The sequence below is a fragment of the Ambystoma mexicanum genome, chromosome 5q (assembly GCF_040938575.1).
Source record: "Ambystoma mexicanum isolate Mex_15411 chromosome 5q, UKY_AmexF1_1, whole genome shotgun sequence".
NCBI classification, from domain to species: Eukaryota; Metazoa; Chordata; class Amphibia; order Caudata; family Ambystomatidae; genus Ambystoma; species Ambystoma mexicanum.
In genome coordinates this window covers 1,087,504,825-1,087,531,314 of record NC_090933.1, presented here as the reverse complement: position 1 = coordinate 1,087,531,314, position 26,490 = coordinate 1,087,504,825, and the positions used below count along the sequence as shown (strand labels likewise).

General features: G+C 44.3%; 1 protein-coding gene across 12 annotated transcripts in view; it reads left to right on the top strand.

The window, feature by feature from the left end:
• Positions 1-26,490, top strand: part of MTSS1 (MTSS I-BAR domain containing 1) — a 1,344,348-nt gene that overhangs the window by 329,162 nt on the left and 988,696 nt on the right. For 7 of the 12 annotated variants that reach the window (XM_069621598.1, XM_069621599.1, XM_069621600.1 and 4 more), the window contains exon 4: positions 11,969-12,106. The exons of the other annotated variants lie outside the window; for them this stretch is intronic. In XM_069621598.1, coding sequence (XP_069477699.1) covers positions 11,969-12,106 — 138 coding nt within the window. The remainder of the gene's footprint in view (positions 1-11,968; positions 12,107-26,490) is intronic. 12 annotated transcript variants of the gene reach the window in all.

Below are 26,490 nucleotides of genomic sequence, written 5' to 3'. Positions count from 1 at the left end.
TTCCTTCCCAAACTGGGCTTCTCCCTCAATTTAAAGAAGTCACAGATGATACCATCAGACTCCAGTTCATTGGAGCGGTCCTGGACACTTCCCTGGGAAAATCCTCGCCACCAGAGGTGAGGGCTCAAGATATTCTGCAGATGGTCAACAAGTTTCAAAATGCCCAACGTCTCCCAGCCTTTGACTTTTTGAGGTTGCTAGGCCTCATGGCATCCTGCATCTTCCTTGTGCCAGAGGCTCGCCTGAGAATGAGATCTCTGGGCACTGAGAACTCAGTGGTTGCAATTCTCAGGGAGAATGACAGATCTCCTCCGGATCCCGGACAAGGTAGCCCACGACCTTCAATGGTGGGCCTAAACAGAGAATATCTTGAAAGGAGAACTGTTTTGGCAACTATGGCCAGAGATAACAGTAGTCGCAGACACCTCACTCACGGGGTGGGGAGCCCATGCCAACGACTTGACCATCAGCGGTCGTTGGTCTCCATCGGAGTCCAGACTACACATCAACCTATTGGCGCTGAGAGCGATCAGACTAGCACTGAAAGCTTTCCTGCCATCAGTACAAGGGAGAAATGTCCTGATAATGACGGACAACACGGTGGCCATGCACTACCTCAACAAAAGAGGTGTAGGGTCAATGCCACTGTGCAGAGAGGCAATGCAGCTCTGGTTTTGGGCAATTCAGGAAGGAATCTCTCTATCGGCAGTCCACCTAGCCGGAGAGAAGAACTTGACAGCGGACGCTCTGAGCAGGCAGAGCAGTCTCCCATTAGTGGGAGCTAGCTCAGGAAGTCCTTCAAGAGATCTTCGCCCTTTGGGAAACCCCTCAGGTGGATCTGTTTGCCACAAGCACCAACAGGAAGTGCAATCTGTTCTGTTCAAGGGAATTTCCCCCGAGAGGAGCTCTAGGAGACACGTTCGTAGTGGACTGGGAGTTTCCACTCCTTTACGCATTTCCACCAGTCCCTGTTATTCCTCAAATGATCAGGAGGTTGAGAAGATTCCGCAAAACCATGATCCTAATTGCCCCAGACTGGGCCAGGAGAACGTGGTACCCGGACCTTCTAGATATGTCCATCTGCCCTCCAATCCGTCTGCCACTCAAAGAGAATCTTTTCGCGCAGAAGGAGATCTGGTTCTCCATCCAGACATCTGAACCCGCAACCTTCACGCTTGGCTTCTGAAAGGGTGAGGTACAAGGATTGGGACCTCCTGATGACGCCATGGAGGTGTTGCTTTCGGCCAGAAGGCGAGCAACAAAGTCTTTATACCGCTGCCATTGGAACACATTTTGCAGCTGGTGTAGAGAAGGGGATATCAACCCTTTTTCATGTTGTACAACAAAGGTGTTATCGTTTCTACTCTGCTTGGCAAACTCAGGCCTTCAAGTTGGCACTGTAAAAGGCTATCCTGCAGCGCTTTCAATCTTCAGGCGCACTGCGGAGGAACCATCGTTTTTCAAACTACCTCTAGTGATACCATTTCTCAAGGGATTAACTAATGTTTATCCTCCAAAACCATTCCAAGTTCCCTTATGGGACTTAAATTTAGTCGTAAACTTCCTAATGGGCACTCCTTTTGAACCACTTCGCTCTTGTTCGCTGAGATTTCTCACGCTTAAAACTGTGCTATTGGTAGCACTAACATCTGCTAGGAGGGTGAGCGAGCTACAAGCTCTCTCCTGTAACCCCCCACATAGTTTTCCACAAGGACAAAGTTGTCCTACAGGTGAAGCCTAATTTCCTCCCAAAGGTGGTTTCTGAATTTCATATTACTCAGAAAATGACCTTACCTTCGTTCTACCCTCCTCCCCATCCGGGGAAAGAGGAAGAAAGGCTACATAGGCTGGACCCAAGGCGAGCTCTAAGCTTTCACATCAGCAGAATGGCTAGGATGAGGCAAGCAGACCAACTGTTTGTAGGATACTCTGGTCACAAGTTGGGATTACCCATAACAAAACAAACCATTTCCAGGTGGATTATTTTGGCCATTCTGGAATGTTAAAAACTGGCAGGGAAAGAACCACCCCAAAATCTTGGCTCATTCAACCAGGGGTATTATAGCCTCTTTGGCCCTCCAAAGAGGGGTACCGGTCAGAGACATATATGCGGCTGCCATATGGTCGTCCGCACATACATTCACAAAATTCTACAACCTTGATTCCTTCACTAGTCAAGAGACCAGATTTGGCAAAGCCATATTACATTCGGTCCATCCCTAAAGGGGTACATGACATTCTTGCTCCCACCTCCAATTACATGCCACTGCTATGGGAGTCTATCAAAGATAAAGAATACGTTGGAGGACACGATCCCTTCGAAGAACAAGTTACTTCTTACCTTGTAAAGTTCTTTCGATGGGATGTTCCTCCGACGTATTCCTTATCGCCCCTCCCATCCATCCCCGCAGTAATACTTCCCTTGCGGTTGCAGTTTACACTCCTTCAAGGTCAACCAATTCAGGCATGACTTTTCTTATGTCTTATGCTACAAAACGGAACTGAGCAACGGACGCTGCGCGTGGCTATTTATGGGCATGGTGATGTCGGTGCCGATACGGTGGCCGTCGAGGGACATGGACGCGCAGCGCCCTCTACAGAAAAAATTTCCGAGGCCAGCAAGCTGGAGACGTATTAAAGATGAGGAATACGTCGGAGGAACATCCCATCGAAAGAACGTTACAAGGTAAGAAGTAACTTGTTCACCTCTATTATACCCCTTTTCTACTCGTCTGAGGCCCTAAGCGATAGGTTTCAGGACTTCTCTTCTGTCTGCTTTACTTTGAGATGAGGGCACATTTGCCCTCCCTGTTTGCCCACTGACTATACTGACTTGAGGTCTGGCCGAGCACAGTTGTGGCGGCACAGTTGTGGTGGGGGGCTTCCTCCACTGAAATTACCTGCTACTCACAGTGGCGTAACACAAAATGTGGGGGTGCCCCCCCTGAGAGCCATGCTGAGGGCCCCCCCAACTCAGCAACAAATCACGGGTTGCGCCACACTCTGGGCCGGCCTATATTATCACGCTTGTGCAATATGCACGAATGTGCTGTTAAAGGGATATGTCACACACTGCACTAGGAGAAAGATATAATCATGTGTTTTAATGCAATGTACAGCACACTTTCAGTGAAAAATTGGGTTAAAAGCCAAAGTGCTTGCAATGGTTTTGTAGGGTACCTCCAATACATGTTAGTCCCCAACCATACACAGGAACATTAATGCTTTGCTATTAAAAATGCCATGCCACAATGAAAACCTGTCCAACTGGCTGCACAATGTAGACCAGTGTAATAACATTACAGGAAAGCATGCCAGGCCACATTTAGACATTTCTAGACTGGTTGCACCAAAATGCCAATCGAAGCAATAACACTCATCAAGAAAAGAACACACATTCAAGCCTGCGTCTCTGTGGCCTCTAACAACACGGCCAAACTATTTTTAAAATCTGTAAGTAACTGGTCAATCATGTTGCAGTCTTTACCTCTCCTGTTCCCTCCCAGGCCCTCTGTATGGCTCTGTTCTCTCCCTTCTCTGCTAAAACTCAGGACATCCAGTTCCCCATCTCCTCTCCCTCTCCCTCTTCCTCTCTTGGCCCCCCATTGGCCAGCTCTACTTCTCGTCCTCCTTTCTAATCTTTCTCTGACAATACCTGATGAAGTTTCTACACAAGTCTGATCTTTGAAAGTGTTGTCCAAACAGGTGCGCCCCTGCTCATCTAGAACCATCAAGGACCATATTGACACGCTCGCTCTAGCCTTGGCTGATTTCTGTAATCACTCTTTCACCACTGGAATGTTCCCCTCTCCCCTTAAGCACTCCCTTGTGCACCCACTCCTCAACAAGCCGTCTGCCTTTCCTGCCTACCTGGAAAACTATCGCCCAATATCCATCACCACTTTCCTGGGCAAACTGTTAGAAAAAAACTGGCCATCTTCCTGCTTACTCTCCACACTGAATCTATTGGTTGTCCCCATGACCATCAGTCTGGCTTCAGAGCTGCCAGATGCATGGAAACCGTTCACCTGTGAAGATCTGCTCTCTAGCCCTGATTACAGCATTCGTTCTGTCCTCATCCTCCTTGATATTTCCTCTTCTTTCTACACGGTCAACCACGCCATCCTGATTAATCAACTCCATAAGAACTTGGGCATCATGAATCAGGCCCTTGAGTGGCTGACCTTCTTCCTCTTGGACTGCCCCTCCCAGGTGCACCTTGGTCCCTTTCTCTCCGCCACATCTCTCTATACCTGTGGCGTTCCCCAGGGCTCCATCCTCTGACCCTGGTTTTTCCACCTCTTCTTGGCCACTTTGGCCCCCCTGATCTCTACCTTCTCCTCTTATGCAGATGACACTCGGCTTTCCTTCAGGCTCCCCTCAGACGACTCCTCTCTCTCTCACTCACATTCCTGACTGTCTATCCAGGATTGGTGCACATCCACCGATCTCTCCCTTAATGCCAGTAAAATGGCGATCCTTCTCATTGGGACCCGAGCCCCTGCTTTTCCTCTCGCACTCTCTGGCCACCTTGGGCCTTCTTTTGCCTTTCTGCGAGGCAAAAAACGTGGTCGTCATCTTCGACTCCTCTCTCTTTCTCTCTCCTCACATCTCGGACATTGCCAAGAAGTCCCACTACAAGCTGCTCCTCCTCAAAGGAACTCTTCCCTTTCTCACTTTCCACCAGAAGCTCACTGTCTCCAGAGCCCTGGTTCTCTCTAGGCTGGACTACTGCAAAAGCCTCTTTCTCAACCTGCCTTCCTCTACAACTAATCCAGAACAGGACTGTGAGACTTATCCTTGGCCTCCAGCCCAGGGATCATATCTCTCCAGCCCTGAAATCTCTCCACTGGTTGCTGCAAGGATCACGTTCTAGATGCTTTGCATTGTCCACAAAGCTTTCTGGGCCCTGCCCCACAATACATCTATCGCTCTCTTCCAAAATGCCTTCCTTCTCAAGCCCTTCGCTCAGCTACCTCCAACTCTCTAAGGGCTAGACACCTAACAAGTGGGCAGAGAGTGGGGGGGGGCACATCCCTCTCCTATGCAGGTGCCTACCTCTGGAAAGGCCTCCCTGCTCCTCTCAAACTTGAGCCGGATCACCTGAAGATCTGGAAGCAGCACAAAACTTTCCTCTTCTCCTCTGCTTTCTCTCTCCCTCTCCCCTCCTGGCCTACCTGTCTGCTGTACCGACTGGTTGCAGGACTACCCTCAGAGTCTCACTATGTTAAGACTCTTTCTTGATCAGTCACCCCTGCACTGCCTCTGGGCCTGCGACGCACTTAGGGGCTGTAACTGTAACCCTACAGTCACTTGTTCTCCTTGCACTACCCAGAGCTGCACAGCCCTGCCTGCACTTACTCAGAGAATTGCTGCCATGGTTTTCCCTCCCCTCTCTTGCATTTCCCCCCTGCCTTTCTCCTTGCACTTCTCGTTCTCACACCGGCACGATCTGAATGATCCAAGGCCTAGTAAGATTCTTTGTCTTGTCCTCCCTCAATCTTTCCTCCCGTGTCTTGTCGCGCCTAGAAATACTTGTGTACAGGCGCGTTATTTTATTACAGATTCCAAGAAAAATATACAATGCACCAGTAAGAAACGACTAGTCTGGCAGCACCGAAATGCCAGTCTAGCCAGGTAATTACACTTAGCAGGACCTATTCATCAGAAATGGCCAGTTATAAAACAAATCATATCAAACTGTGGAATGACCAGACTGGCTGCACCAAAATGCCTCTCTAGCCACTAATACCACATATCATATGCCTGCTTAGAGTGGACATGGACAACCATTATGATTTGTCACACAATCCCGCCCACCCCACAAACCTCCCCTCTCCCTCCCAACCCTAGCCCAACCTCCAAAATCAGCTCATTGGCCCAGAATTACCTCCACGTCCCTCTTCCTTTGTCCCAGAGCTTGCATATGAGGCTCCTTCACTCCTAGGTAAGTACTGGGATGAGGAAGAGTAGGACTGGGAGTAATGAAGATTACAGGTAGCTAAGTCAGGCATTACCTCCATGTAACTACATCATCCCAGTACTTGTGTATGAAGCGGAGTGCCTCATAAACAAGTAGTGGGACGAGGAAGAATAGGGCTAGGAGTAATGAAGATTACCAATAAGTAATCAAGGCATTAAACACAAATAGTGGTGCAACACCATTGAGTTGACTGGGCTCCTCCCCCCCTGAAATGTTGGGCTATGTTGACTCGACCTGGCTGGCCTTCAGAGCAGTTGCCGGAACAGAACAGGACAAAGCTGTTAAACGGCACCTGTGTTTTGCTGTTAACAAGAGTCCAGCAATTACCAACATAAAACATTTCACTGTTAGTAACTGCATTCAAATGCCAAATTGTTTAGCCAATCGAAACCATGATGTGGGTTTTTTACTTGCATGCCAGGGCAAGGATTGGAAGGGTGGAGAGGGAACGGGAGACCACTCAATTCTCGCAGCGCAGACAATAAGTGGGAGCTTTAAACCTTAAAGGAGAGAGTTAACTTCTTGTAACATTGAAGCTGCACTAGAATAGTCTCCTTAAAATGCGTAAAGTAATTGGATGCCCCCACACAAATAAGTTTGCGCCTCTCCCAACATTGGAAGGGTTAGCCCCCACCAAATGTAGGTTTTCTTGTACCCCTGAACACACACACACACACACGCACACACGCACGCACACACGCACACCCCCATCCATTTAAGTGTGAACACTTTTCACCATACAGGCACACACACACCCAGGCACCCATGCATACATTTAAGTGTGCACCCTTTCACCATACACTCACACACGCACCCATCATGGGGTTAAGGGGAGCCCTATAACTTCAAAAAGAAATAATTTATTTTTGTAGTCACGTTGATTTTTATAAAGAAATGATTTCCTTTAATGACTGAACCATAACAGAATGCAGAGTGACTTCAAAAAGATACTGGGGGTCATTATGACCCTGGCGGTAGCCATGCAGCTAAATACTGGCACGGCTGCTGTCAGTCATGAATTTTCTGGTGCAGGGAAATTACCGGTGCATTACAGCCTCGGCGGACCTGGTAATTGCCTATTCCCGGGCGGTGGAAAATATTACTCCCAATTCCCATTTGAGTCCAATGCGACTCAATGGGGAGGCCGAATGCACCGGCACCGTTCATGAATGGTACCGGTGCATCCGTCGAGTTATGCGCGAGGTGCCGTTCCGGCCGCTAGGTCACACATGGCGGGCTGAAAGGCACCCACTCGCAGAACTCTTAGTTTGCCAGTCCAGAAACAAAGGTACAGGCAAGCTTACCTGTACTGTTTTTCCGCACCAGCAAACTCATAATGAGGCTCACTGTTTCTTTTTTAAGTCTTAGGGCTTCCCCACCCCATGACATGGAGGCCTCCAGCCTTGGGTCTTCCATTGCATGGGGTGGGGGAACCCTCAGACTTCAAAAAGAAAGTTTCTTTTTGTAGTCACTCTACCTTCATAAAGAAAGAGAGATAGATATATATATATATTAAACAGAAGGGTAAAGGTGCTGGGGAGGAGAAAGCTCTCCCACAAACACCTACCAAAAAATGCCCAAGCACACACGACTTCAAATTGTGTTCAAAATTTCATTTTATTTATCCAAAAAGAGTGAACATAGTATAAAAAGCATACATAACAATACCTAAGCAGACCAGGTGTCATGCAGCACTCACCCACAGCGGGTGGAAAATGCCACGCGTTCCGCACGACTCGCGAGCTTCCTCGGGCTGGTATGATTCCAAACGTTTATTTCCTTGTGATTTTATACCCTTGCACTGAAGGTGATTGGGTCTGCACAGCTGTTCAGCTTACATAACATGAAAAAAAACCTTAACAGTTAATTGTTTAGAACTCTATGGTTCTGATTGTAAAAAATCTGCCTTTGTTCAGTGTGTAAATACATAGTTGCCCACATTTGTGAGTTGCCTAATTCCCCCATTACTATACTGGGTGTATGCCAGCTGACGATAAGCCATAACAGCCCTTCACCTTCACTTGCTTTACACTGTTACCGGGGGAAGAGAGCAGCACCATGAAGACATTTATTTCTATCACGGTGCAGCATCAAATTAAATAGGCGCACTAGCGCTTTTACTTGTGGTCACTTTTTTTAACAGTGCTTTCTCCTCCCCAGCACCTTTACCCTTCTGTTTAACATATATTGAGTGTAGCCTGCTCTAGCCCGGTAGCACCAGCTCAGTAATGAGGCAGAGCGCAATTTGTTGGCTAATCATCTGCTTTACTAAATATATTTATATATATATATATCGTTAAGACATGGAGGAAGGAAAAAACCGCACTCCAAGCATGAGGTCTGCAGGTCCCAGTAAACAAAGTAGCAAACTCGAATCCAAGTAACAAAAAAACGAGTTTAATAGATGGTTAAAAATAGTAGGCAAAGAACACACAGCAAACAGAACAGAACTCCAGGGCAGTGTCATTAACGACGCGTTTCGCGCTTCTCCGAGCGCTTGATCACGTTAGGGAGACATGAAAACAATGAGAGTAGATATTAACAATGGTTCCTTCTTCCATGTTGCCTACCAACACAAGCTAACAGTTTGGCGCAATAACATGGTGGCCATTTTAGAGTGTAGAAGAAAACTGCATTAACCATAAAAAGAACACGTTAAAAATAGCAGTAAAATCAATAGCACATTAAAATTCAGCACCAAACATGTAGAAATATAATAAAAGGACATGCAGTGAGATGTCAACAAATTTCACTCAAAGCAAAAATTAGCACAGATTAGCAAAAATTAGCAGTCCACAGCTGTGACATAGAGTGCAAATGCGTTCCTATGTAAGCTTATGAAAAAATATGCAGGCAATAGCTAAAAAATATATATATAAAAAAAATATATATATAAAATGCGAGTGCATGTCTAGCTCACCAAGGTAATATGATTATAATACATAGAGAAAACACAGCTGGGACAAGATAATGCTGTCTAATATGAACACTCTGACAGTTTGAGGACAGTCCATATGTGCGACCTTTAAGATAAAAACATGTTGCAGGCTGCAATGTAAAGTGCAAGTGCATTAGATTGTAAACTTATGACTCTAGCAGCATTAGATAGGCAGAAAGGTTTGGTAATCATAAAGTGCTGGTGCAAAATGCAATATTGAAGCTTGTGGGAAAAGTAAAGGCAATTTACAATGAAAAAAGCAATGTCAAAAACACCCAGAATTACAGAGTACAGATACAATCGTGTACTCCCAAAATGCAAACCCCCTAAACATCAGAAAAGGGCAAGACAACCAACATAGACCAACTGAACAATTTAAAAAGTTGGAAAACTTGAAAAAATGCAAATTAAATAAATCAACCAATTCCAGGCCAGGGCCAAAATCCAAATAAACAAAAGGGAGAAGCAGTATATAGCGGCAAGGGACCAGGATCAAATAACACAGAGCAAGAAAAAAGGAGAGGTGTGTGTGTAGGCGTGTATATATATGTATATATATGTGTATATATATGTGTATATATATGTGTATATATATATATATATATATATATATATACACACACACACACTTTGGAAAGCCTCAGCTTGGGTTGTGGAGAATGTATAATTTCCCTAAATGCGTTCATTACTTGCTGACCACTGACTGGTCCCTGGGAGTAACCTGAAATGAAACACGGGCATGCAAAATACAGCCTTGGGTACTCAGTGGCGGGCAGAGGGAACCCCGGTAGCGCCCCGGCTTGGTGCATCTTTCAGACACTGCCGAACTTTCAACCTAGCTTGCCTTGGCACACTTTAAGCCTTGTTTCACAGTGCATCGTTTCTCTGGGTCGTTTGTAATGTTTGTAAGAAATACATGTTTGTAATGTTTGTAAGAAATACATAAAGGAACGTTCAATGTTTACAAAAAAAGAAAAAATTTGAAATAATTCAAAAATAAATTCAGCGGTATCGGTTTGAACCGCCCATAAAAATAGAAGTCAATGCTATTTATGTGCTTTGTCCAGAGGCAATATTTATTATACCTTTTGGACTTTTGCCGTTCCAGGACGCCGAGAGGTCGTTCTATAGGCTGATTTACCTCAGCCACTTAACAATTAATTTGCTAAATACTAAATCGGAAGTATGGTGAAATGAACCAGTGGAAAGACCATGCCTCACTGTTTCTCATCTTCACTTAGCCGTTTAGTCTTTCCACACAGGGGCTCCCCTTAAATTGCCTACCCAGGATACCCCAGAGGCATGTTCATGAGCCTAATTATTTGCTCTTGTACACCATCAAGTCCTCGTCCGCTCTTTCACTGCATCCTCTCCAGAAGGGGTGTTGCGAAGTCTGGAAAAGATCAGTGGATATGCTAATGTCGGGACTGTCCGGACTCTGAGCTAGATAGCCTTTTGCTTGTAGCCCCCAAGCTTCTATTAAGCCTGCAACCGCACCATCGTGTCACTTAATGTCTGCTCGTCTCCATTCCTTAAAAGCCGTCTCAGCGCCAATAAGTGCCGTGTCCCTTAACCCGATGTTTACAATCCGGTCTCCCCTGACCACCCTCATTTTAAGCACTGCTGTAAAAGCGACACTTATCCGTGTGCTCAAAACCGTCTTAGCTACTACGATTAGTCGTCAAAGGGACAGCCCTCTCGCCATGTTTCCAGGTTAAGCACTATATAAATAATTACCCTTTTATATTCAGTCTGCCCGTTTATAGTGCGTGAATGTGCTGAAGACCTGGGCTAAGTCGACACTCCAGCTATTCAGAGCACTTTCATACTATTAATCCTTAGTGTGCATTGCTTTTTTTCCAATCCGATTGCCTAACTCTTTGATGTAGCGTTTTACATGGCATGTCCTAGGCACTAAAACATCACGTGCTGATATTCAATTCAAGGTTTGTAACAATGGGTGAAGGCCTCTGCTAGAAACCAAGCCCTCGTGCGGCTCTAGTGTTCGCTGATATTTGTTTTGCTTACTCTACCACTGGCCATCTTGCTCGACTTAATGTCCTCTAATGCGCCTGTTTCTCTGCCCATGCAGCAGCGCCAAACCAGCCGAAAGTTCTTGCCAAAGTGATGGTTTGAACAACGAACCTGAATTTCAGATGCAGGTGTGCCATAACGGACCAGCTTCTCCCAACACCCCCGCCCCCACCCCCCACTGCAACTACTTCAGTTGTTACTTTATCGCATGTTCTCAATATTAGGAAGTTGAGTTACATTTTGTATGCTTTGAAAAACAGCAAGGCTATTTGAAACAGACTGTTCAATGTGGCTTCCTGAATCCATCCGGAAAGACTGAAATAATGTCCTTGTTTTTGGCAATCTTACCGTTACACTGTTATATATCATTTGCAATACCAAATTTTAAACATTGAAATACATTAGGCAACTTTGTATAGCATATTATGTTGATCTGCCCAGAACCACAGTCCATTCATTCCTTCACACCAACTCAAAATCACATTACACAGTGCACAGAAAAGCATGGCAAAATCTTACCATCTCACACAGAGGACCAGAGAAAAATGAAGCATAGAGTGTCTGCAGAAAGTATTAGAAGGGGCCCAAGGGGTGGGTGCAGAGGAGTACAGGGAGTGGGGGGGGGGGAATGCTGGAGGCAGGGAAATAATTCAAGTAATTTGTAAGATATGGGCACGCCAGGTACTGTTCTAAAGCACTAGCTTTGATACTGTGGCTACAAAGGGCTGTTCTGTATTTGCAATAACATATATATCCCATTCACTGTAATGTCACTACTGTGGGATGGTGTCACAGATTAGGGACAATGTGCCATGAGCTTTTTCAGTTTGGTGAATAAGGGAAGGGCAATGCAAAGACAGAGTGCATAATGTACAATGCTCTGGACCCTGGACATGCTGGCTTATTAGGCACCAAGTTGCAAAAAACGTGCTCATCACAATTTACATACAAAACATGTGCTATATATATATTCACCCTGGAACTAGGCTAAAGTATTTTCGTTTCATGAACAGGTTGCCAAGTTGCCTCGTGGTGTCCCGTTCATGGAAAGAAAATACTGGTATCAAGATGGCTGCCATGGATTGGGCAGGCAGGGCTCTGTACAGAGCGGAAGGGGCAGCTGCTGTGGCAGCGCTCACCGCCGCAAGGAGGTAAGTGGGGGGATTTGAAATAAAGGGTGCAGAGGGTGGGGGGAGATGGCAGGCGGGAGAACCGGCCATCGGGCAGCTTGGAACGCAGGCCTGATTGACAATATCAGTCCGCGTTCCTAACCTCATGATTGGCTGGCGCTCCCCCACAGGGTGCTAATGTCCATTATAACATCTGACAGTGGCAGGGTGAACCGTTCTTTGTGGTTGAAGCAGTAAGGAGAGGGTCTTGAATTGTTATGATGGGTGGGATTTGTCTTGGGTGAAGTATGCAATTAGTGAATGGTCTGGGATGAGCGGGTATTCCTATTTTAACTTTTTACCTTACTAGGCAAAAACACTTTTTACCCTACTTATTTTAAACATTTTTGTAAGCACTTTTTTATTTGGGTTTTCTTCTGGTTTGTGAAGTAACTTCAACTTATGAAACAAGGAGTAACAGCAGTGAAGACTTCCCGTTTGCAGAGTCATCACAGAAGAAAAGATGTCAAACTGTTTAATTTTTTCTTGCCTTTGATCAACAAGTTCGTTTTCTGGAAGCCATCCACCTCACATTCCCCTTACCAAATGATGCTGCCTCCTTGCCGCCTAAATTAACATCCCAATCTTGTTGGCAATCCTGCCCCAAACCTATATAGATGCTCGGCTCTCTTGCCACCCAATTGCAAAGACATTTCACACCTTTGCCTCAAACCCCATCACTCTATTTTAGTACCATCACTAATTCTGATCCCACTGCCTCCATGACCTCTATTACACCTACTGATTAGTACCAATTGTCTATGACCACTACTTGTGCTGGTACTACTGGATTTACGGATTCTACACGACTATTTATGAGCTAATACTACTGATACTCTGGGCAGTAGTAGGCAATACGTTGCAAGTTCTACTGTAGTTGTTATTTATAGTAGTAATACTGGTGTTGGTGCTTCTGATTGTACTACTAAGGTATTGCTGTTGTCCCAGCTTCTATGGGTTCCACTCATACTGCTCTACTACTTCTAAGATTAGTACTAAGGCTAATATTAGTACTAAGGCTATGTCTATTACAGGAACTACTACTCATGTTAGTGCTGTAACGTCTACCCCTACTTTCGGTTCTATGAATAGTACTATCTGTAATTTTACTGATCTTACATTTACTGTAACTGGTGGTACGATTATTTGTAGAGGTAGTGCTGGATAACAAAGTACAGTAATAAGGTTATGAAGAGGCAGAACCCCCAAACATTGAAGTGTATGATGTGGGTTAAAGATTGCTATTGTATAAACTTGCTGATAGTAAAGGAAATGCAACCTTGCACATTCACTGCTGCAACGGTTCTGCAAACTGCTGTCTGTTCTCCACTTACAACACTTACTGTTTCAGGGATTAAAGACCACTCAAAAAAGGGAGGACCCGGATGACCCAAGTAAGAGAAAGTTTAAAAGAAAATGTTAAGGTAGATGGAAGGATTTAGTGGCTAGGACAAAAGCTCTGTAAAAACATTGCCATAAACGACTTTTCCTTATAAAATGTTTTACCAACATGCATCCCCTGCCCTTCATATTTGCTCCCTCTCTCTCGGTACCAAAGGTTGGCACCATCCTTCTCGGGCACTATGACTAAGTCACCAGTTATGACCTAGGAAGAGGGTCTCGGGAGACCTTGTGGTCCGGGGCAGACAATCTGCTAAGTGATGTCAACCTAGACGTGGTATGTAGAGAATACTTCAGGGCCGTCCGCTGCTTCCCCCTTTCTAAAGTACCATAACGCTCTGTGTAGTAAGACTTAGAAGGGTACAGAAATGCCCCGTTTGGCAAGAGTGGCTGAGAAGCCATGTTGGCGGGATCCTGAAAGCCATCTTTGCCCCATCAAGAGTACAGCTTGGTGACACGGTTTATTAAATGGACGACATGGCTCGCCACATTGGCACTCCAAGGATTATTGTGAAGAAAGCAGGACTGGGAAGCACATGGTCAGCAAAACGTCTCACTGGTATACACAGTAAGCGCCATGTTGGAGTCAGGCCCCTGCCAGGAGATGAGACAACATGACTGCAGGTTGGCAGACCACCTTTTTATAACCTTGCTCTGTAGAGCCACGGCCTGCCCAAACACACACCCATGTGAGAATGGTAGTTCGATCTTGCCCTAGACAATCAGAAGAGCCAATCCCTTTTCCTGCACAGGTGCTCCTTCTTCCCCATTAAGTCTCCAATTTCGATTTGGATATCGACCAAATATCTGTTTTGTTATCTGGAAAATAGCCTTTTTACCAGAGTTTAGAATAAGCTCTATAAACTTCACGTCAAACGAAGTTGATTGGTACACAGTCTTATTACCACATTTTTCCCTGCCGGTTTGGGTAAAGCAGTATTGGGTGGGGGTGGGAGAGTTAGAGGGTCACAGGGGGATGCAGGGGTCTCCCCACCCCCATTTTTCAGGGCAAAAAGATAGTAATATCTGCGGAAGAAAATTGCACAGTCAAAACAGTTGATGATGGGAAGGAAGCAGGGCTAGTTCCAGTTGAAAACGGTTTGCGTCTGTGGTACTGGTGCAACTCAAACATTTGAACCTTATGCATGTGATTGTACTGTGGTTCTAGACCTAAAAAGAACTGGAACAAGACTACGCTAAGGCTTTAAAACAATGATTACATTGAGATTTCAGCTTTTGTGTTTGGATTTAGGGAATATACTAAAATGAATACTCATGTTTGCTGAATTTTAACGAGGATTATATCTCTTAACGGTAAAACAGCGCAGCAGGTTGTGGGCTCGCCAGCAGGTTGAGGGCTCGCTGCTGCGATCTTTGTATGATCTGCAGATCGCAGGTTCGAATCCCAGCAAGACCAGCTCCGCGTTTAAGGGCAATACTTGAGTACCAACTTCGAACTTCGCTTGGGTGATATTGGTATGCATAATATCTGTTATATATATTCATTGTACTTGGATTACACAACTGATTCTCCATGATGTTAAAACAAAAAAAGTAAAATAATGAATAAGCTAAAATGATTGCTGGTAGGGCTTCTTTGCAGTGTGAGTACCAGCAGAGCACAGCAGCATAGTTTGTCGCAGTGAAAGGTTAAATAACCTATCATAACAAAATGATATATCATGATTACATTTTCTATTATTGGCCCCCCTTTTTTTATACCCTTCTATGCTATGTCTGTGTATTTGCTGTCACTTTTACCCAAGCCTGCGCAACCTCTTTGTTCATACGTGTGCTTCGCTGGAGGTGTAGACTTTTATTTCTTGAAGCAATTTGGGTTATTTATGCATTTGTATTAACTGTGAAAAGAAAAGCTTTCTGCGATCTCGACTGTACTATGTCGACATTCACAAACGGTGCTGCCTTTACTTGCAATTGCTTCGCTTTTAACCACTGTCTTTAATGCTCTGTGCTTCTCTGCAAGCTGTCGGTTGTCCCCGATGTCGTGCCAACGCCGGGGACAGGAGAATGATGTTTACTGAAGGTGGTAGTTATTATACAGGCGAAGCATGCGCGAGGAAGCCTTGAATAAACAAAGCTTGAGCTGTCTTGACCGCAAACGACTCGTGATTTGATGCCCTTAAATCTGCCCTGAACTTCAAATCCTGCATAGAAGTTCAGGATGTTCACTTTCAGATGGGGCTTGATTCTTCGTCTGATCAGCATGATGGCGCGTTGAGTTCAGACAACCGCACAGCCTACTCTATAGGGCTAGTGCAACCTCAAACGCCCGATTACCATCATTGTGGGCCTAAGGCGTAGTCATGCAGGAAATGCTTGTATAAGAAATATTGCACGCAGCTACGTGCAGTACTGCCGGGTTCTTATGAGCACCAGTTACAGGCCAGGAAGCACTGGTTACAGGCCCCAGCGAAGTGACCACATTATGCTGAAAAAAGGCTACATGCAAATGGCTGCTTGCATGGCAGATGTCGTTTTTTTACTGTAGGCGATAGGAGGCAAAGCCCGCCAGGATGAATTTGGCAGAGTGTAACGGTTTATTGAGAGGCTACCCTCAACACAGAGTTCCTTCCCTCCCCAATTAAGGTGTCACACAACAAACTGTTTGAGGGATTCTTTGTTTAGCCTGATTTCAGACGCAGATCATGCCACTTGGATTCTTCCCCCTGTGCCACCAATGAGCCAAGAACAAGTCTGTTGTACAAAAAATATATTTATTTTAATTGTAGGAGATCACACTAAAACTACACACGCCACCTTCTGTGGTTCACAATTAAAATACTTTTTACATAATAAAATCGCACAAGTTGGTTTGGAAAACACAAATCACGATACTTTACTTTATACAGATTTATGCAGACTTCAATTCAAGGAATAATCAACACTGCTCAATTTACATGTACAGCGGTGTGCAATTTCGAATTTTCCTGCATGCTTAAAAAGGCTAGAAGTTTGGTTTACAGTGTTGGATACATGAGGTCGAGCACTTCTTCTCCCCAGCCTCAAAAAACAAGCATCAATTACATGCAGCACCCTTCGATTCAAAAGCCAGGTCTAGAGAGTGGGGACAGTTTAGAAGTGTTTTTTTCCAACCTCCACTCCTTCAGGTAAAGGCTTGTGTTGTGGAAGTTGGACAGAAAAATGGGGATGATTATAGGACTTTTGGATTTTCAGAATCCCCTTCACTTAAAGGCACGTGCTGGGTGATGTAGACAGTTTAGTGATTTTACTTTAAGGAGCAGGACACCACTCTTCCTTAAAGAAGTTGGGGGTTAACAGGAAAATAGGATTACCTAATTACGTTACAGGCTATCGTTTTTAGCGTACACTGGGAATGAGCTTTGTTAACTTCAAATGTCAACATAAATCACCCCGGGGTGTTTTGCTAAAGGAGAATTTATTAAATAAATTTTCAGTCAAATAGGCTAAGGATCTACAGTTTGACCCACTGCCACCCACTAATGGGAGAGAACCCACCAATGAAAGGAAATTGGTTAATTAAATTAATTCCCCCGCTGATATTTTGTTGGACAATCTATTTACTTTTGGAAATCTCTAGGCTTGGCACTCAGGGACTGAGCGGTTACACTTGTAGGGTAAAACAGGATTCTAGCCAGCACTTGAGTCCATTTGGTGCCACAGCACCTCTCCCCCTCTCCAGTGAAGAATCATAGCCTCTGCTTTTCTAGTCTCCCCAGCAATATTTCCACCAAAATGACACTTAGCAAATCTTTAATTTTGGCAGCTTTCTCTTGGTAATCTTTTTAGCAGTTCTCTCCTTCTGTCATAGTGCATCCACTTTATATACCAGTGATGACGCAATCAATATTTCAATATTGGCCAGTTCCCTGCAAGAATTCTCACACCTTTAATTGGCCCTTCACATTTCCCTCCAACCCCCAAGTCAAGCTCCTGTCTAAGGATTGGTTCAGGAGTCTATAACAGAAATATTGCAACTCCCATTTGAAATTCACATTTTTCTTCTAGGTGCATTTCAGCCAGGAAATAGCTACATGGCAAATGTTTGTAATTTATCAATTACACAGCCACGGTTTTTCCCATAGACTGAATGGGGAAAAACTTTGCGCATGGCTACAGCTCAAACCACTGGACATATTTTCACAAAATCTGCAGCAGATACAGGGGCTTGGTCCAGAAAGCGTGCTTTTGTAAATTTGGTGACCTTCCGTGCAGTACTTTTCTTTAAAATTATCAAAAAGTAGGTCTGAAAAAATTTGTGATATCTATGTCCGCTTCGCGGTCACACTTCCCTGTTCGGTCCACGGACAAGATACCTAAGGGCCTGGCGTCATGACCGCAGACACGCAACGTCTCTGCCCATTGGCTGCTGCGAGACGTGTTCTGCGTCAGATTGTTTGGATGCACCCGACATCTTGGATCGGCCGATAGTGGAGCAACAACCAGCGTACATATGCTCTATTTATAAAACTCTTTTGCTGTGTCACAGACCGTTGGGAAAGGTTCAGACAGTAAGACATGGGTGAGCAATGTGTTTGTTCTGGGGGTCGGTCTTCATGATGTGCTTTCCATGGACAGCTTGTACGCACAGAAAATGAGGGGTGTAATAACGATAGCAGTTCAGTCCATGCAGTGGGCAGGAAACTTGTAACTGTTGAAGCACACGCGTAGTGGTAGCCAACATTGAAATTAACATGCTGTGATTGCATTACTTTTCCCGATGGCTATTATATTCATTAGTACGCCGCCATGGGTGTCACATGCGTAGTGGTAGCGAACATTAAAATTGACGACATGCCGTGATTGCATTCATATTTCCTATGGCTATTATTATATTCATTACTACGCTGCCATGGGTCTACCATGCTACAGTGGTTGTGGCCAGGGCCTAGAGTCTTGGATGCATGGCAGTCGGCCGAAGGCCTTACTTCCAAGACTGCAGGCCCTGGCCACAACCACCGCAGCATGTCACACCCATGGATACAACCGTAGTATTGCATTTCGATTGGTAAGCTGTGGGGAGTGCGTGCAGTCTTGGGTGCATGGCCAGAGGCCATGCACGCAAGAGCAAAGTTATAAGTACTAGACGTGGAAGCCACTGCATACCATGTATTATCTATGGACATACAGCTAGGAGTGAAGCCTCTGGCCAGAAGCACTGAAGGATACCACACCTATAGAAAAAACCCCACTACCACTGAGGTGGTTGTGGGGAGACTCTGCAGTCTTGGGTGAATTGCACCCAATAACACACTTATACCTTTTTCATGATGTATTTTATATGGCCTCCTTGTACGCACAGAAAATGAGGGGTTCAATAAGGGCAGTATTTCAGTCCGTGCAGTGCACGGTGAACTTGTAACAGTTGTAAGGACACGTGTGGTGTTAGAGAAAAATTGACACCATGCCATAATTGCAATACTTTTTCCTATGGTTATTGTATTCATCAGTACGCCGCCATGGGTGGCACATGCTACGGTGGTTGTGGCCAGGGCCTAGAGTCTTGGATGCATGGCCGTCGGCCAAAGGCCTTACTTCCAAAACTCTAGGCCCTGGCCACCAACACTTCAGCATGTCACACCCATAGATACTCTTACTAATGCGTATCGATTGCCTGGTTGTGGGGAGTGCGTGTACTCTTGGGTGCAAGGCTGAAGGCCATGCCACCAACAACAAAGGTATAACCTCTTCACTTACAAGCCCACATGGGTTTCATGTAGTGCAGTGGTTGAGGACAAGATGTGTCCTTTTGGGTGCATGGTTGCACGCTGTATGGCATACACCCAAGCAGGCACCCAACAGGAAACGTGTAAGGACTGGAGTTATAAGAGACTTTACAACCATATATTGAAATGTATGGCCATACACCTACAATCTTAGGCCCTACGCACAAACGGTGCAGCATTTCAGAGCTACAGAGACACCCCTAGTATTGAACATCTGTCAGGTAGCTGTGGGGTGAGTCTGCAGTCATGAGTGCATGGCCGCAGTTATATGTAGTGTACTTACAAGGCACAATGGGTACGATATGGTGTGGTAGTGCATCACTCTGGCGGCTGTGGGGAGGGGCTGCAATCATGGGTGCATGGCCAAAGGCCATGCCCCCAAAAGTACATTTGTTCGTAGTGTACTTATATGCAACAATGGATGTCATATGGTGTGGTAGTAGTGGCCTGGATGCAGAGTATTTGAACAAAGTAATGAGCACTGCAGTTGTAAGTAACTATGCATTTTAAATACTGTATACCCATACATTCATAATGCTATGGCCTCAAACGCACCTCTGTAGCCCGTGGCTACAAATTACTGTACCATATCACAGCTATTGGTACACTTGTACTACGCAACATCATTAAGATGATTGTGGGGAGGGCGTAGCCTTTTGGGAGCATGGCCATAGGCCATGCTCCAAAAACCAAGTTTGTACATAGTAAAATGACACGGCACAATGGTTCCGATATGCTGTGGTGTTTCTGGCGAGGACCCAAACTCTTGACTGCATGCCCAAAGGCCATGCACCCAAGACTGAAGTCATGAGCAGTGGAGTTACAAGTGAATATGGGTGTGGTGTAATGCGCTAGTTGTGTGGATGCCCTAGTGCCTTGCCTGCATGGCTGTAGACGATGGTTTGAAAGTAAATTTATAAGTAGATAATTTACAAGAACCATGGTTTTGACATGCAGCGATGGTTGTGGCTAGGAACTATACTCCTTGTACCTTGGTCGTAAGGCGTAGGTGGTAGGGTACACACAGAAGATGCAAGGGCCAGCCTACAGGCACTGCAGCATATTAGTACCATAGATTAGACGTGTAGATTCACATGTGTAGAAAATGACTGTCAATATACTTACTCCTTACTTTGTTCAGAGTCCACATACCATTTTTAATTGCTTATCGTACTTGGCGGAAGTATCCCGTTTTCCATTTCTGTGATAAAAGCAACGGGTATGTTAGTCATTGCATTTTTTGAAAATGTACTACATTGCTTAATGGACAGTTTACCTTTTTTTTTTAACCCTCATTTTTAGTTTACAAACCAGTGTACTGTGCATTGCGCTCAGTTTCTGTGTTTGCTTCTCTGATCCTTGGGTCTGGGGAAAAAAATCCTTGTTGGATTAAAAAAAAAACTTCATTTACTATGGTACTTACTACTTCCTTGTTTCCTTTGAGTGTTTCCTTCATCTTTCTGATTAATGTTATGTTTGTTGCCTTCCTGCTGATTTTTACCAACAGTTGAATACCTGTAGGCGTATTCGACCTGTGCATTTGTTCCCAACGATCTGCGATATTCATTTATTTGTCATTCTTACATCCTCTTGGGTAGTTCGATACCTGTTGGCGTATTCTAACTGTTCGTAGTTTTTCGCATACATTTTTTAAAACACTTGAAGTTCACATTATTTCGTAAATTTTGGCTTTAAGAACATTAAATACGCATTTGTAAGATTAACTGGCAATCTCTGCTTTAGAGTAATGGTGCCATCATTACATTTGAACCATCCACAATTCTTTTTAATGTATGCAGCGTAGTGACCTGCATTGGTTGTAGCTCCTGCATGGTAGATTATACCTACTGTTGTAAAGGTTTTCTTTCCAAGTGATACTTGACCGAGTGTGAATCAAGTCAGTTTGCAGTTGTTTTTGGTGCCATCTGCATTATAACGTAGAAGCATAAGTATAATGTAGGCACTATGTGATTGTATCAGTAAGGTGGAGTGATTGTCTGAATTGCAAATAGTACATAATCTTCCATGGTTTGCGTTTTTGTACAAGTTGCTGAAATGGAATGCTCACAATTTGGTATGGAAACATACACAAATCGCTTATTTGGGATTTCTTCCTGTATCACTTTGCTACAGAGAGTGCATGTATGTTTCCACATGTGCGAAATCTGGAAGATTTCATTTACAGCTATGCTTTTGTTTTCCAATACTAATAGTATGTACATTAGAAATTCTTGTGATCTTCTTGTGAGTTTATAGTGAATCTCACCATTCCAGCAGTCGTCCAATTGTGCCCTTACTCCATGAACATTGTATGTGTTGGCAGGATTGCTTGTTGCATTTCTATGCAGCACTAACATTTGAAAACACAATTGGTCTGTACTGTGCAGGTAACTATTGTTAACAATTGGTGGCAATTGAAATAGAATATTCATTGCTACATTTGCATAGCAACTTACCCCACTTTCATTTGCAAATTTGAATGGTCCAGCAAGTTCTGTCTGAGTGCATTTTTCAGAATTTCTGTTGCTTCTTTGCCGACGTCCCTGGTTTACATTCCCTAATAGGTTCTTCTATGTTTTCCGTAATTGATGAAACATTACCTTGTTTCTTTTCTTTCCGGAATTTGCTGTTGGATTCTGTTGCATTTCTGTTTCATTTAGTTTTTTCACCACGTTTTACTTTATCTGGAACAGGGTATTGTTTCAGATGAGGGGTGTATAGTGAACGCAATCTATTATATTCTAGAATGCAAGGAATATCAGTTTTGACTTTACTTGCATCAAAGTTCATTAGCAATAGACCGTCAAGTGTACGTAAGCGTGATAATGCTATGTAGCTCATGCCTTCCTTTAAGACTGTGTTTCCTATATCTATCAATGCTTTGTCGAGGGTAAGACCTTGGGATTTATGAATGGTAACTGCATATGCAAGAGTTAGGGAAAATTGCTCTCTACGTACATACGTGTCTTTGAAGAGAAGGAATTGAGCACCCTATCCATTTCACTTCTGAAATTTTATCAAAGCGAATATTGACAAACTGAATGTTGCTATTACGTATGAAAACCAACAACTGTGCCCAGTGCTCCATTAACTAGCCCTTGCTCTACGTCAAGGTTACATTTAAGCAATACTCTACAATTTAAGGATCATTTCAATATTTTTTCCAACCCAGCTGTGTGGGAGATTGAATTTTCTAAACTATTTAGTCTTGTTGTGGCTTGCTCACACATGGGTACTGTCATACCATGTACGTCTAGTTTGACTGTGGCGCTAATTTCCATTATTGGTTGCATTTCTTTATTTAACATTTTTCATTGAATTTGAAACAGCTTGCAAGGGTTGGCATTAAGGCCATACAATTGACATTTTTGTGCGCTATTTGTTCCATAACATCAGTGGCACATGCATTGTCGCCATAAAGTGGATGTATGTGCCGGTTTTTCAATACAACTTGTGCTTCTTGCGATAATACACCAACTCTAATACTTGTTGAGATGTTGGCACAAGTGAGATCTTCACATTGCCGCATGTTCTCAGTTAATTCTCTATATTGGAAATGTTGCCAGAGGTTAACATTACCTAGGCTTCCAACAGTTTTCCGGCAGAGTTTGTGGCCTAAGGTTTTAAAAATCGGTTCACCTTTCACTGGTGTCAATTGTAGAAGATCTCCGAAAACGATAATGTTTCCCTGCAAAGAGTTCTTCGTTGTTACTTTTAATTACTTCTTGCAATCTGAGATGAATCAAAGCCAAGATTAGGTTTGAGACCATGCTCACTTCATCTAGCATTCTCATTTGTTTCAATCATCCACGTAAATCCATTGCAGCTACTGCAGAAAGTTTGTAGTAGTCTCTAATATATTTTGATGCTCTACTGGAAGCAGTAGTAATCTGTGTAAAGTGACACCGCCTATGTTCTAGGCAGCTAAACCTGTGGGGGCCGTTACAACAGCTGACAGTTTGGTGTTTGTCAATTGTTGAAGGAACTGGCTGATGATTTTGATTAAGAATGTTTTCCCTGATCCAGCTTCACCACTGACGTACAGCAGTATAGGTTTGTAATTTTGGCAGGTACAGTCTTTATTTTCGTGTTGTACACATGTACAATTTGTTTTGTTACGTCTTCAAAAATGGTGCGCTGATTGTTAATTTTGCTTGTTGTACAGTTAAGTCTTCTGTATCTTCTTGATTCTGCTACATGGTGTTTTCTACTTCTGCCATAGCTACTTCAGCCTCATTTGCTATTAGTGGTTGTCCTAGTGATTCTTGACTTCCTGTTACAGAAGGTTGACTACTGTCGGAAGAGTCCTTATCTATCTAGTTGGGCCTAAAGTTCTTCTTCCTGTTGCTGCTCATTGTGTAACATTGTTTTGTACTGCGTAAAGTTCACATCGGTGATAGCACTTTAATTTGCTTTGAAAGCACCTTCATAGCAGTCATAGATATCTAGTATGTCTTCCTCTTTTCTCCATGGTATAGTACTTTCTGTTGAGGAGTTTTTAATGACAATTTTACATGATTAAGCTTTGTTTGGTAAGTTTTACTAAGCTCCCTTCAGTTACTCTATATATACGTTTGCTTTCATCGGGTTTTACATTATTTTTGTATGTAAAGTTTTGAGCTATGTGGTATAGAGCATGCTTTCCAGAGTTCTACTCATGTTCGGATAGTATGTGTCCAGTAAATTGTTTTTTAGAAAGTCCTGGCTGTTGGGATCATTTCTGGCAATTGTTTCTATGTCCTCATGATTTTAGCACTCTTTTTCTAGATTTTGCAGGACCAAGACTGAGCCATACTATGTTGTCTGATTTTCCATACAAAGCATTACCGCTTAAACAATCTGCTGCTTCATAGGCGCCACATTCTCTGAGAGAGCATTTTTATGCCTAGGCTGTACAATTTCTGTGATAATGTTTTGTCTGATGCGAGGTCATCCCAGAGGTCTTGAAGCTGTTTTTTTCTGCTTTTGTTAAGTAGGCTGTAACATATCGTTGAATTTTCTGCAATGTACTGCACATCTATGTTTGTATTCCATAAGAGGGTAATGATTGCTTTGTAATCATTGATATATTTTGATTCTTCCCTTCTTTTTATGTAATACGTGTTCTTTGATTTACCTTTAACACTACGTCGAACTGAAGACATGAAGTTGTTTACTTCACCTGTTTCTGTAACTGGTCTAGGGAAACCAAAGCAGCATTTGGTGTAGTATTTACCTTTATTGTATTTGCGGCGACAATATTTGCCACATTTGTGTCTTTGAAATTGTAAAATCTGCCCATGCAGCTCACTATGTGTCTGTTGAGAAGGGATTTCACAAGTGACATATTTTTGGATAAACTGCAAAACAGTGTTGTCACTGTCGTGACCAAATTTTGGTGCGACTTTGATCCATAACAGCATGTGAATATGTGGTGCTCCTCTCGCTTGATATTCTTTTCTCCAAAAGAAGTGTTGCACTTCTCCAAGGGGAGGAACAGTTTTATTGCAAATAAAGTGTAGCATGGCAATGAAACGATGATGTAAATATCTTGACACATTAACTGGATCTAGAGAGCAAAGTTCTCCAGGTGTTAATATATCTGTTGTTTTTGTTGCTGTTTGCTATGCGTAGGAACTCATGTAAATCATCCCATGCATATTCGGCACAACTTAGCTTAACAAACCAAGTTGGTGGTCCAAGGTGTCTGATCATACAACACACATCTCTGTGCTTTTGGAACTTGTATTCCTTTGTACCACGCATGTTTGCAAACAAATTTGTTATACTTGATTGTAAAACCTCATCTTTTTCCTGTACTTTTTGCATTAACTGCGTAGTTGACATATTTTGAAAGTGGGTACCAGACTTAAGAATGTGTGCAACTCCGTAACATAGTGTTGCTAATTCACTTTCATAGAGTAGGTGGAATATGTATTCCCAGATTTAGACAAAATGTGGCTCTTGCGAATACATTCGTAATGAGCGGTATTCTGATGGCCCAATCTGAGTGGGTCTATCATCGTATCTTCCACCTTTGCCAGTAGGAAATAGCAGTGGAAAAGCACATGCTTCTATACTTCTCCAGCATGGGGTCTGGCATGGATTCACATGCTCATGAATATTCCCAGTCGTCAGGCTGGGAATCCTCGGTAAAGAAAATCAGTATGAGTTTCGTTTATGATCTGTTTTTTGTAGTAGTAACCAATCACTGATCTCTGCGTCATACTGACCACAGCCAATGACTGCCATCTCCCTAAGCCCCGCCTCTGGCAGCCATCTTCAGATTTTTACCACACGTTCAAGTGTTGGGATCCTCGTGCTATTGCTCTCAAGCTTTAGTGCTTTTTTCGCGCTTTTTTCCTTTGGAGAATCTTTTTCGGTCAAAAGAGCCTCAAGCTCCACCGTTTCTTTATCCGATCAACGGGGACCCGTGTCGGATCCTTCTACGCCCCTCAAGGGTGAAGATTTTGTCGAGCCACGCTTTTGGAGGACTCCAGAAGTTTCTCAGGCCCATCTCGATCATGGCCCAGGAGAAGGGAAACTCGACGCCCGGAAAGCTGTTCAGGGCCTGCCCTGGATGCCAGCTTCAGAATATCTTTGAGGACGAACACTCCCTTTGCCTCTACTGCCTGCATGAGGACAAGACGCACGTGGAGAAGGACTGTGCGTTTTGCGGCAATATGTCGGAGCGGACCATGAAGGACCCGCCATCTGCGTCTCACCAACTAGCTGGAAGGGAAGAGCCCGTCAGGCGAGAAGAAGAAGTCCGAGTGGTCTTCTAAGACCTTTTAGGGCGCCCCGGCGACGGGGGGCCAACAGAAGGCCAAGCACTGCGAGTCCGCTGGCACCGGGAGCGCTGAACGGTTGGGCTCTACGGGCGCCAGGCAGGGTGCATCCTCCCCGGCGCCATCAACCACGAGCCAACGCTCTGGCTCGGGTAAGAGGAAGGCCGAGCACCCGGCGAAGCTCCTGGAGAGACCCTGGTCGAGCTCGAAGGCCCCATCGGAGGGGGAGCGAGGTTGCCCCCCCCAGGAGAAGGCGGTGAGCGCACCTAAGGTGGTGAAAGCCTTGATCCACCCGGCCAAGGCCTCTATCGAGACAGTCGCGGCGGCCCTGGCTCAGCCTGTGGAGGCTACACCTGTGGTGGCAACCTCGGGGCCCAGAGTCTCCCTGCCACCGTGGAGGGAATCCTCTTTCATGCCCATCGACAGGACCCCCGTGAAACCTCCGGAGAAGTAAAAGGGGGGGGCAGGAGGT